At 42.4% G+C, this 13,662-nt stretch overlaps 1 protein-coding gene across 3 annotated transcripts in view; it reads left to right on the forward strand.

Moving 5' to 3' along the window:
- The window catches only part of CASR (calcium sensing receptor), an 82,190-nt gene that overhangs the window by 35,017 nt on the left and 33,511 nt on the right, over positions 1–13,662 (forward strand). For all 3 annotated transcript variants that reach the window (XR_012626787.1, XR_012626788.1, XM_074853993.1), the window contains exons 2-3: positions 1,961–2,406; positions 10,835–11,141. Coding sequence is in view for 1 of the 3 variants with exons in the window: in XM_074853993.1 (XP_074710094.1) it covers positions 2,222–2,406; positions 10,835–11,141 (492 nt within the window). In the remaining 2 variants the exon portion in view is untranslated. The remainder of the gene's footprint in view (positions 1–1,960; positions 2,407–10,834; positions 11,142–13,662) is intronic.

Raw genomic sequence — 13,662 nt, forward strand, 5'->3', positions numbered from 1 at the left:
GCTTTTACATATCTTTCCTGAATCCATAAGTGGTGGGAGGAAGATGACATTTCCCTTAGCTGAAACGTGACAAAAGTGTTCCCTTCCTTATTCTGTTGGGCACCGAAGAAGCAAGAACCACCATCCATCTGCCAGGAAAAATGAGAACCCAAAAGCTTGGGGACACTCCCTTGTTGAACTGCTCTGTCACCTCCTAATCCTGGCTTGGGTTAAAGTTCTGTCATCTTGCTGTTGCATGCCAATACCAGAGGCACCTCAGTAAAAGGTACCAGTCAGATGTTAAGACAATGTGCTCACGAGTGATAGACAATACAGGATCCTGGCTAGAGCAGCGTGACCAAACACTTAATTGCTTGCAGAGAAACATCCCAAAGTGTTTTCTGACTGCCAGTGTCAGCAGCAGCTTGACATTTCATGTTTCAGATTTTGAGGATGGTGTTGAAATCGCCATTCAAGAGTGGGGATCTAGCAGTCAAGTTTGTCAAAAATGGGAGTTTCTGACTTTGGATTGAGTCACCTGGATGCTGCGAACATGAAATACGTATTTTTTCATATGAAAACCAGGATGTTCCTACAAAATCTTTCAGTGTGACTCCACATTTCCTGGTAGAAAATTGTTTGCCTAGACATATTTTGATCTCTAGCCAAAGATTTGATTGGTCTTGCCAATAAAAATGCTCTTGTTCAAGCCAGGACCAAAGAATAGTTTCAAGTGGACCTGCCACAGAGAAGTGCAGCGTCTACCCAGCTGTGTAAGTGTGTTGACCTCAGAAGCATAAGAATGATATGAGCTTTTTCTCTCTTCTCCCATTGACTGCTGCATCTGGACCTTCATTTTAACAAAAATGTATGAAATATTTTCAAATGCTTGGTGGTCGTACAGCATGCATAACTATTAAGGTTGTCTACTATAAGAACCCCCATGATCACAGTGTTTCCCTGCAGTAGCTCCCTTTTTGACCTAGGTACATTTAGCGCATAAGTCATCCTCCTAAAAAGGTTCTCAGCACTTGAGAACTCTTGATGACTTGCTTCAGAAATTAACTGTCCTCAGGTTTAGCAACATATGCCTAGCTTCTATTCTGAATTTGCCTACCTTCAGATTTTTACTACGAGTTTTTAAACCTATTCCAAATAGGCTGAAGAGCTGTTTATTGTGAATTTTTCATGCTACCTCCTCCCCCATAGTCATACCCATTTTCATACGCCATAATTAAGTTAGTTCTTCATTTGGCAGGCCTGTAGACGTGCCGCAGGGAAAATGTATTGAGCACAGAGAACCTGCAATATTTCTCATCCCCAGGATGCAGGCTTCAAAGCTCTACAGCTAAGCTTGCAATGACATGATCACCAAACATTTCAAGCCTTCATGATTCATCATGGACAAGTATCTTGATTTCAGATGCTTCCCTGGAAGTCATCCTCACTTTCAATGTGAAAGAAGTCTTTCTTGTGACCTTGTTTCATTTTTAGCAAGGATAAGCTCAAACTAAAGAGTCAAGAACATGCAATGGAAAGGAGGGGATGGACCGACACCACACCAAAAGATTATCATAGTTATTTGCTTAAGAGAAAGGTTTGATTCTTACTGCATTTGATGCTTCCTTATTCCCCCCCTTGCCCATCGAAGTGTCTCACAGTGTGCTCTGTTCATGGAGGTCTGGTCACAAGTTTTACAGGGTCTCCTGTGACAGTCACGCAGAACCATAGGAAGATTTAGTAACCCACCTTGTGCGTGTGATAGAGAATTAGGCATCTGACACTTGTTTGAGGAGGTGTAGCTGGCAGCACCAGGGTGCCTGGCTTACTCTGTCAAGGTTGGTATGTGTCCCGGGTGGGTTGTTGAGTGGGGGCAGCCTCGGGGGCATACTGAAGGGTTGATCTGACAAAGCAGAACCACTGTGGCAGTGTGGGGCCCTGGTGTGTAGCTGGGATCACTTTTCATATCTTTCTTTTACAGTTCCCAGAGATGGGCTCTCCGTAATGCTTTGGTTATGAAGAAAGAAGGACCACTGAATTGTTGTTTTGCAATGGAGAAGACAGAGGGAGAAACACCAGCACTGTGGCTCCCCCCTTGTTGCTTATCTCCCTGCAGACATGTGTCCCAAATCCTCTCTGTGTTGTATTAAGGAAAGGAAAAGCTTAGACATTACGACATCTGCTTTCTTACATCATCTTTTCCAATTTTGCATCCTATAACCCCCTGGTGAAAAGAGGAACAATGACTTTATATAGCTGCTGCTTGATTCTTTTGCTATTTACCTGGAACACTGCTGCCTATGGGCCAAACCAACGGGCACAGAAGAAGGGAGACATTATTCTCGGAGGATTGTTCCCCATTCATTTTGGAGTGGCTGCTAAAGACCAGGATCTAAAATCAAGACCAGAATCAGTGGAGTGTATAAGGTAAGCCACAAAATGGGAAAATAAAAAGCTTTGGTGGAGAAGTCTTGACCTTTCTCGACCTCAGGTGACATGCTATACATTGTGTAAATATGGTCTGTGATTTGATGCTTGTAGAGGCAATGGGAAGGTATGGTGTAAATAACAGAAAAAACAAGTGTGTAAAGACAGGAAGTACATGTGTTAAACAGTAACATAAATAATATTTGGACAGTGAAAGAGGGCAATTTTTGTCTTACCCAAAGCTGCCAAAACATGAATATACTGATCTATCTGGCCGTTCACAGTGGACATTTGAATAATATTTGAAAATGAACCTTCCTAACAGAGGGACAGAAAATAACCCATAGTGCTCTTCAGTTAATTTGATTACAGTCATGCATAGCAACATGGCTTCGAAATCAATTTTTTTTTTCCCAGTTCTGCCTCTTATTTTCTAAGACTTTACAAACTGTTTAGTTGCCTAAACAAGTGAACAGGTGAAAGTGAGATAGGTCACCGCTTTTGAAAAATCCCAGTGAACACATAGATGTCTCTTTAGGACCTTTACAAAGTCCCAGACTTGAACTCCTTACCTAGGCTTTCCTCACCCAAAGTCCTTTTCTTCTGTGTAAACAGTGCATACAGGTTTTGTCTTAAGTCTTTGACAGTTAACCTTGGAGGGAGAAATCCACATCAAAACAAATTCTCTTATTAATGAAGTGTACCCATTTTTATGATGAAACATGAGGAATTTTTAACCTTACAACCCTGCACATAACACACATAACAAGTAGAAAGTGTGCCAGAAACTGATTGCAACTGAAATGTCATATAAACAAAATATAAGAAATTGATGTGGAATTTTGTCATGACTATGCATGGAAAAAATACTTCAGTGTTATGGGGCCTCTTGTATAATCATATGTGGAAAAATGTGTATCTGGAGTTATTTGGACCTCTCATCCTAGACTGGGGATCTAGCACAATTTTGTCGCAGATGGCAATGAAGAATGGCTGACAGCATTCCTGCTATGCTTACAGATTTCAAGTGCGGTTTCACGCCGAGACACTGAGCAAGACTCATCCATCTAGGTTATGAGATCATCCCCAGATGCTCTCATAGAGACCACCCAGAAAGAAGTGTAATTAAGCAGGGGTTCATTCAGCTTCTGTGCATGCACAAGAAGGTCATGAAGTAAATGTATGTGGAATGTCTACTTCATGGAGCAAGAAGCTCTGCCAGATTCTCGGCAGTTTTTTCTCTCCCAGATGCAGCATTTTAAGAGTGGAATGCTGAAAAGTGATGGATGTTTTCAGCTCCGTTGTCTTCTTCACCTGCTCCAGGTGGCAGGCAGGACAGTGCTGATATTTGCAAACTGAACATAGCTTTCATTTCTGTCAGCGCTGGGTCAGCCTCAGTGACTGTCTTGCCATGGTCACATTATTAGAACAGATCACAGGAGAATGTTCCCCCATGAGTACTACAAGTGTATGGTTACCAAAAGATTTGTTAATGAGGTAGCACTGCCAGCAACAGGCAAATCCTGAAAAGCCAGACCAGCTGTTTTAAGGACACAATGGGAGATCCTTCTGGGTGGCATTTGATCTGCTAAAACGTGTCTTCCACCTGAAATTTGCCTGGGTAAAATCTGTGTTCATCTTACGCCTGCACCAAGAAGCTGCAGGTGCAAAAGAGAGGAGTGAAGAGGCGGGCAGTCATGGCAGTTTGCAGCACTCCGTCAAGGAACTGGATAAATTGTGAGTTGATAGCATAATGCAAATAGAGAGGGAACGCTTAATGCAGGTCAGAGATCTAGCTGCAGAGGTAGTAGTAGCTACGATAGGAACAAGGGGATGATTGGACCAGAGATGGCTGGAAGTTCCTTCATGATACACGTTTTTACCAGAAAATGTCCATTTCCAGGAAAGGTTTAATTCGAAAGAGATTGAGTTGAGAAGACTTTTTGAGACTGGTCATCAGATTTGAATGATGAAGACAGGACAGTTTATGTGTATTCCTTGTTATTGGTACATGTTAAATTGAGAGAAGATATTTTTCCTGAAAGGATTTTCTATTTTAAGCAGTATTTAAGTCAGAAAATTCCTTTGACTGGGCTTGTACAGAGATCTCGCAACACAACCATGGTGGTCCTTTTCGGTTTTGGACTCTATGATCAGGTAGTAGCCTGTGGCAGAGTTGTGCATGCTGACTCTAAGAGCCCAATACATTCTTCAAGTCATGAGCTGGAGTCTTTCATGTCACATTTGAGTTTCCTTGCTTCTGGGCAATTGGTTAGTCTGGAAGGATCGAACTCATATTTTCAGGGAAAGAGAGAAAAAAAACAACAAAAGGCTCCAGTTTCTTCCCAAAGTAAAATTTCCCTAGTCTTGTAGTGTCAAAAACTTTTGTAGGGTGGGAGGTCTGCTAGAGGAGCATAACTGTGGCTGTACTTGGTCAAACCAAAGGTGCCCAATCTGTCCCATACCTTTGACTGCCCTTATTGCCCTTTTCTGAGCCTTCTCCAGCACTGCTGTATCTTTTCAAAGCTGAGGATAATCAGTTTATACCTGTCCCCTTTTTAGATGGCTGTGTACAGCTTTTAATCTCTTTATTACATAGGAAAATGTGTCTCATATCACATAAGAAAATTAGACCCATGTCACTCTAGAAGTATGGGCATCCTCTCTCTTTCCTCATACTCTCCTCCATTAGGTAGCAGCAGCAGCATCAGACCATACAAAAACCTGTAGCTTTGAGACCAAGAAATGACCTAAGGGTCCCACTGAAACCCTGTGGGTGGTTTCCCCGGGTCTCTTCTGGGGTTCAATATCAAGCAATTTATAATGTGGCTTTTCTTTCTTTTGAGCTCTTTCAACCTGATCTGTGCTGTTTGGACGTTTCCCTACACATTTAGCTGTCTTCAGTGCCATACCTATGCTCCCAAATAGGGATTCTCAAAATGGGCAGAGCAGTTTTTTCTCCACATTTTCAGTTTTCACACTCTTCATACTCCTGTGGCACGGCACGTTTCTCCCCAGCTCAGCATGAAGTGGCCTGAACCTACTGTGCATACCTTGCACCTGATTATTTGGAAAACTATATACATAATTCATCAACGAAAGGAAGGGGGAACAGTATTGATCTGTTCTCCATTCTTTTTGTGCTGTTTCTACTGAAAATGCATCTTCATGCTTTAAGCACTGAATTGTAGAGTCCAGAGTGAAAACTTACTCATGATTTTGCCACATCAAATGTCAGATAGGAGCACAGAAAGTGAGACCAATTTTGTTTCCTGTTTATTGTTTAAGCAATCAAGTATCCCGCATTTGATATAAATACACCTTCTGTCTTTGTATGTCTCAGGTGCTGTTGCAGCAACTTTCTTTGCAACATTTGCTGATGCCTATCTGATGTGTGCAGTGGAGGCAGAGGCTGAGCACAGCACAAGCAATCTCTGACCCCCATTCCCTGTCAGCACCCACAGAGGCCTATTCATAACCTCATTTCTCTGTCCTTTCTCGATTTCAGGTAGATTAGCAGTAGTGGTGGTGGTGGTATCGTCAGTATTATTGTTAGCATTGTTGCACAGATGGGCCATAGCCATGTATTCCTCTTACTGTAATGAACTGTTTGCAGTGAGGATAAATCTTTACTGAGCTGACATACAGTGTTGCCAATATGGTATCACTAGGTCATCATTTTTAATGCATATTTGCTGTGTTCTGATCAGCTGTCTAGCCAGGGTCCCGCACTGTGACACATAGCTCTCAGGCTGTGAAACTGTGGTGAGACATCATCCCCATGTCATAGTGCAGGACTTCACAGAGCATGGGTCTGGGACACTGTAGCTCACTGACTTTGTCTGTCCATCTGACAGAACAGAGAGTTTTAATTCTACCCCTTGCTGCTGTATTTGCTAATCCCACTGCAGAACTGAATGCATAACATGGTATTTAGAATTTCCTCTGTAAGACCAAATTATTTGCTTTTCCTCTTTCTTTTCCACCCACCTTCTGAATTTTAATTTTTCAATTTTCTTTGGTCTGCACAATTTGCCTTACCCATGCTTGTAAGAGTAGTAAGCAACTCATTATACCTACTGACTGCAGGAATCCAACAAACGACTGAAGGTCTCCCCTTTGCATAGTTTAGTAATAGCAGTGGTAGTAGCAGCAATAACATGTAATTAATGTACTGGAAACCTAGAGAGGACAGAGAAATTAGTATGTGTATACAACTACTAGAGAAAGAGGAGTACTGGCGTGAGCCAAGAAGCATATGCAGGCTTTGCCACCATTCTTGAACAAAAGTACCCGTCGGATATGGGAGGGTAAGTGAAAGCTGTATTTAGAGTTTTCACATTACTTTCTTCTTCTTTTCCTTCATATTCTATTGCTTTTAATTTAGTGCCTTGCAAGTGTTGATAAATGAAGGTCATGAATTCACATGAGGCTGTGAATTATTCCTTTATGGAGACCAACAGGGATCAGGAATAATTTCCCTGCTGGATCCAGACAGTAAGAGCTGTTCAAACCAAACCAGACAAACAAACAAGTAAAGAAAGAGGGGATGGAGCTATGGGGAGCTTAAACCACGCAGTGAGCTTGTGTCCCTTAATTTACATACCCTTGCTTTGTAACACTGGCTGAGACATTTAAGCCATCCTGAGCATCCCTTGACAGACATATTTATACGAACTAGAAAGAAACCTGTGGGAATCAGTGAGATCTTGCAAGTTTCCTATCTAGTAAACTGGGCTACTGCAAAGATAATCTGTCCCTGCAGATGTGACAATTAAAATGAGGATTTGTGGAGGAATTGTTTCTGATTTCTTTTTCCCAGTTTGTGCTACTGCCTGGGAATAAAAAGATCAGTGACATACTCTGGCAGTTGGGGAACAGGCATCAGAAGGGAAACCTTTAAAGAGCTGAGTGTAAATAAAAATTCCTATCTACACATTTGGGCACTGAATTATTTACATTAAACTCTCATTTAGAGCTTAATGGCCACTTTTCATAGCACCACATCTCAGAAATGTTAAAATACAAGACTATGCCAATGTACCTGAAAGTACCATAGCAGAAAATAAGTTTTGGAGGCTGCTTATTTTCCACCAAAATACCAGTGGCTATTTAAAGATTCTGGAAATGTAATGAAAAGTTTGCTTCTGTTAGCAAATCCCTTGCAGTTTCTTCACGGAAATAACCAGTCAAATTTCTGCATGGTTGACAGAGCGTTCCAGTGATTAGTCATATTTAGTCACAGCAGCAGCACGGCACAGGCAGTCAGCTGGATCGGTGTAACCTGCTGCCAGGTTCAAAGGCTGCTCTTACCCATGTACACACCAAGCCAAGAGGAACCTATCTGTAGCCCCTTGCTGAGGTCTTACAACACAATGGGAGATAATTTATCCACAAAATTTCCATTCACAGGGATTGAAGGAATCATGATATATTGCTTCATTGAGCCTAGTTTAGTGGCACTGCCTTTATCTGACCGTGTCCGTGTTACAGCACTGACACAACACTGTATCAGTTAACAAAATGAGACCTTGTCTGAAGGTCTATCAGGTATTAGAGAAGACAGAGTGAGGTGTGTTTGTCTCCATCTATCAGATCCTCTTCTGACCTGCTGACGCTGCTATCAGCAGAGGTGCAACTGAAGAGAACTGCAGGTCTCCCGCCCAGGCTAGTTTGAGGTAAATTATCAAAAGCGTTTCAAAGACATTTTGGAGTCTAGCTCCCAGAAAACACCCCCTACTCTCCGTTTTCTTCCAAAATAAAACCGATCCAAACGCAAGTACCTGAAGTACAGGCCTTAGGCTGTAAATAAACATTCATCAGGAGCGTATGTCAGAAAGGAAAATAAAATCAACTGTGTATTGTGGGCCTTAGTCTGCATTTACTGAATTAAATGGCAAATATTTTCTCTGAAGTTGAGGGGAAGACAGTCCAGTTCTCACTGCTTTTGAAGGTATCACCTGAAGATACCACGTTGTGACATTTAAAAAAAATTAAATCAAATTGCTGTCAAACAGGCAAAAGAATTTTGTGTCACGTTGCACCTGTATAATTTAATGTGAGCAGGCTTAAATTTAGTTTTACACATACTCGAATGTGTGAAGCTTTTCACAGAAGTACAGTAGTACCTTTGAACTTCCCAGCTTCTCAGCAGTCTTCCCTTTAAACATAGAAAATGCTTTCAGATTTTTTTTTTTCACGAGGAGCCTGAATATAGTTCCTTGCTTCAAATCCTATTTTCATTTTAATTAAAAATATCTGTAAATACATTTAGCTTTTTTAAAAGAAGTGTCACAAAACGCCTCCTTGCTGCCATTCATCCCAGTGAGCATTACTGACCACATGAAGGAACGTGGTGTGCCTGGCACGTCTCTTTTCTGTGCACAACACGCACTGCCTCGTTCACTCTGAGGCTTGCCCTTTTATTTCAGAGCTTTCCCATTGCACCTCGCTCCTTATTGCTAGAGCAAAAAATACTCTCACCAAATTACTTCTAACGGTAACCCACACTCCTGTGTCCATTTTCTAAAGAGTGATCTTTAATAAGCTAACTGTCATTTTGGTCATAAGTTATAACTAAGGATTTTTATTGGCCTCAAACTTTTTGACTTGAATAGATCTGTACTGAAACCATGCTGCCGGGTCTTTGAGATACAACCTCAGAGCAGAACCTCATTTGGAAGTTGGCCAAAGATGGCTGGAGCAGGTGAAATCAAGTTGAATAAGTGAAGTTTTTAAGACTTAAAGATAAACTTTAGATGTGATATCTTTAGCAATTCTGATCCCAGATGAATCAAATCAAACTCCTGGAATGGGAGTAATGTGTCTATGTTCATTCAGCTTTGAAGAAGTCAAACATAGCTAACATCAACTTTGGATTTTAATCCAGCATTTAATCCAGCAGTTAAAAAATGTTCAGGTCCTATATCTCAGGGATTGAAAGTTTGTGATTTCATGAAGCTTATCTTGAGAAATCTTCACCTTGGTAATGGCAACACCTCTCAAAGCATTTCAGAATGGCAATCATGTGAAACCTAAAATTTACCATTTTATATAGAGTCTGTTCTTGGGCAGGCTGTTTCCCCAAGCTCTTCCAGTTCCAGGGCCCATCAGTTTTCCCAATGGATCTCAGTCGTAACAGCTTCCCGTTTTCAGCAAACTAACTGCTGTCCTGACCCATACTGCATTACATGGAAAGGCAGGTTTCAGTTCATGAAAGATTCTGCTGTACCAGCTGAATTACCCTAAAACACAGCAGCTTCACAGGCACACAACTGGTTGCTTGTGCAGCTTTACAGGAGAAAACACAGTAAGCAAAAATTGAGAATAGCATGTATCAAAGCTACTTTCTTCCTGCTGCTTTTCACAAAGAAGCTTCTCTCTTTTCTGGAGAAATAGTCACTCACCCTGCATCAGCTTCTTTCACTGCCAGCCCATGGGATGCTCTAAAGAGGGACTCCCAGGTCCTGCATTACACTTGCCACCATTCCCCAGCTCTGGTTTAGCTCTATGCACAGCTGAGAGTCAGAAAACTCAGCTTCTCCATTTCAGAGAACAGAGGAGGCTTCAAAAAACAGTTTCAATTTCACAGGCCAGCTCTGATGGCATCTTCTGAGCTCGTGTCTAAGCCAAATGTATGAGAGCACTATAATAATGAGCAAAGTTATTCCTTGAAGGAAAGCACTGAAATATCTAATTAACAACTTAGCAAGTTACACTAGAATCTACATGTATAGCATGTCTCTGTTCTCTGGTATAAGCAGGCTGACATGCTCTCTCTCACAATGTGAAGTGTGTGATGTGAGGCCAAATTTCCCTGAGCAGGGCTCCCAGGCACCTGTGCATCCAGTGGCATGCCAGTGCTGTGTCTCAGCTTGCTCTGCCTGCCTAAAGCCCTGAGGAGCTGACACACCAAGTATCCCTGAGCCCAAGTCCTTGGCAGCTTCGTGCTCAGCACAAGCTTAGCAGACACTGCCATCTGCATTCAGAAACATGTCAGAGGAGCCTGGAAGGAAAGCTGGTAGGTGTAGCTTTGTGTCAGAGCATTTGCTCAGGAATCACAAGATCCAGGTTTAGGGTCCTGAGCAGAAGGGACAGGCTGGAGCCAACACCCCAGGTATGCTCTCTTTCAACCTTCCCAGACTTCAGGGGACTTAGAAAGTTCATCTCATCCTCAGGACCTTTGAAGAGAGCTCCCAAACTAAGAGCTGAAAACCAGAACAAAACCTTGTAGCATGTGCACACCTCTTCTGTAACCACTGAAGACAGAAGCAAAGCCTTCTAAATTTAGTAGGATGCAAGAAATAGCATAAATTGCTTTTGCCTTTTGTGTCTGGAATTCTCCACTCTGTCTTTGTCTCAGTCCTGGTCTCCTCTCTTCTGCTTCCCTCCTTCTCACTCTATTTTATTTTTATTTTTACTCTTCCAGGTATAATTTCCGAGGCTTCCGCTGGCTCCAGGCTATGATCTTTGCCATAGAAGAAATAAACAGTAGCCCAACTCTCCTTCCCAACATGACCCTGGGATACAGGATATTTGACACTTGCAATACAGTCTCTAAAGCCCTGGAGGCCACACTGAGTTTTGTGGCCCAGAACAAGATAGACTCCTTGAACCTGGACGAATTCTGCAACTGCTCAGAACATATCCCTTCCACCATTGCAGTCGTGGGGGCAACGGGCTCCGGCATCTCTACCGCTGTGGCCAATCTGCTGGGACTTTTTTACATACCTCAGGTACGCTTTCACCTCTCTTGTTTAGGTTACAGAAGTGGCCTGCCTCTCTGCTCTGCAGAGATTAAACAAAGATTGTTTAATCTTTGCCGTTTCCAGTAGAACCTCAAGGAGAGAAACAATACAAAATATGAGGCTTTCTTATGGTAGAAATATGTCTTGCTAGCAATTTGCAATCCCCAAACACACAGGTTACCAAGCAGCCAGTAACAACTTTCAGCCAACAGCAACTTAGTCTAGAGGACTAAAGTCGTCTAGAGTGGTTTAGTCTGTGACCACAGGTACTTTAGGTCAGCCATTGGCAGTTGCCAGCCTTGACAAGTTAGTTGTGATGTTGCTTCACCATGGTCACTGTCTAGTCATGCCCAACTCCCACAGAGCCCAGTTAAGGCATAACTGAGTCATTGCCAACTACTCTTAGGTCTCTCATCATCTCTGGATCATTCAAGTAGGTGATCTGTAAAGTTGTTCCTTGTGCTGTGAAGGTTTCTTCTGGGCTGACATGCCTTTCTTTTGCCCTAGGGTCTCCAAAACAAGGTTTGTGAAAGCATGTGGATATGCTCTCCCTTGTCCTGGGATCATCTGTGTGGTGGTGTAGTTGTGCCAGCTCCTGTGTTGCAGCTTCCTTCTTGCTGTCTGCTCACTCTACTGGGGCCAGTGCCAGCATCCATGGTCCCATCCTTTTGTTTAACAAGCTTGTTGCTCTGCTAAGACCCCAAGCAAAGTTATAGCTTAATGTTGTTGCTCTTGATTTTAGATTTCCACACTGAAGACAGCTTCGGAAAAAGTGCTTGACCTTGTCCATTTCTGTGTTGCCTTGTATAGACTAACATTTCCAGTTCCTCTTCTAAATTGAATACAGGTTCCAGAGCTCACAAGAGTCCTCGTAACAAGATTGTGTCACACTGCACTCTCAGTCTGTCCTGAGAGGGTATATCTTTCCTTCAGCCAGGGCTCCAATTCCCATCTGCACCACAAATGAAGAAGGAAGGATTCTTGACTGCCTGGTGCACAGTAGTATGTCTTGTCTATTTAATGTTATCAGTCTGACTTCCTTGCAGGAGCCTGAAAAAAATGGCCATTTGGTCTCTGAGCAGGGCAAGAATGGTTTAAGCTAAGACCAGTATGTGCTATCTAGGTATTGCCCGGAGTAACATTGGAAGGTGGTGTGCAATAAACACCATGATGGCATTTTAAGGGGTATTGTTGATTTACACATCACATTACCGGGTGAACAAGGGCAGCCGAGAAGGGTTGGTGGGTTAGACTGAAGATAAGAGGTGTTTGCAGTTCTCAGACTTTCGCTTTGAACAGGAAATGGCATTTGTGCTATGAGGCAGTAGTCTTATCTAGAGGTTGCAGAAACGGGTAGATGTCAGGAGGTTCAGTTCTAGAACAAAGTCTCATCCAGGTGGCTGAAGTATGGCAACCGAAAGCAGGCTTTTAAACTGGGAGCTGTTGGGCATTAGAATACACATTATCACTGCCATTTATAGCAAGGCCATTAGCAAAACCATGCTTAATAGATCCTGCATTTCAGTAGAAGTTGGAGGTTTTACAATTACAATTAATGTGAGGCTCATTATTCATTACATTGACATAGAAACTGAAAATGTTTTGACTTTTGTTCTGTTTCTCAGTGTCTCACCTCAGTGTTCCCTTACAGCACATGCAGGAGCAGGGTACCTTGCAGGAGTGGGGTACCTTGCCTCTACCTCCTAGCAATAGGCTCTAGGAGATGAGAGTAGCACTTGGCAGGAGCTTGTCCAGGGGAGAGTATAGCTCTGTGAAAGGAGGATTTAATCCTGTGGCCACTGAAACTGCATCAGGAGACCTCCTTCTCTTTCTTCTTGCAGAAACATTAAATGCCAGAGTTTAAGGAGGAGATAAGGTTTTCTGCAAATTTCCACTTTGTACAAAATGAACTGTTTATAGAAGACTTTTTCAAATGAGAGTCAGTACTAAAGAGTTCAGATACCGATCTCAAAATGCAAAGATAAGTGACTTTTAAAAGTTCTCTAGATCTTTAAATTATTCTCTTCTGGGTTTTATGGTTTTCTTTCTACTTGTAGAAAATCTAAGTTATATCTTAACAGCATATGGCACTTGTTCTGATTAGGAAAAAAAATATATTTCTTGATAGCTTTAGAAAAGGAAATAAAATCCCATTTTAACTGTAAAACATGGTGGCTCATGAAGTGTGGAATGCCTACTGGCTCCTTTGCTGATTCTGGCTGGCAATCAGGAAATACTGCTAAGATGGAATCAACCGGCATTACCATAACACTCCGCAGGGTCAAGGCAACTGATACACATCACACTCTTCGACTGGCAAGGATTGTATATCACATGCATATGGTTCCTGATGGAGCCTGTTTAAGGATGGAGACAGAGGTGAGAGACGAGGAGAGACAGACAGAGCAGGTTTGGGCCAGCAATACCGGCCTGCTGCCTCATGTCTGGTTCAGGGCAGAAGAAGCCTGCATTTTGTCTGAATTATGTGCATTGCCCTCATTGTCTGAAT

This window comes from Strix uralensis, chromosome 2 (genome assembly GCF_047716275.1).
Source record: "Strix uralensis isolate ZFMK-TIS-50842 chromosome 2, bStrUra1, whole genome shotgun sequence".
Classification (NCBI taxonomy): Eukaryota; Metazoa; Chordata; class Aves; order Strigiformes; family Strigidae; genus Strix; species Strix uralensis.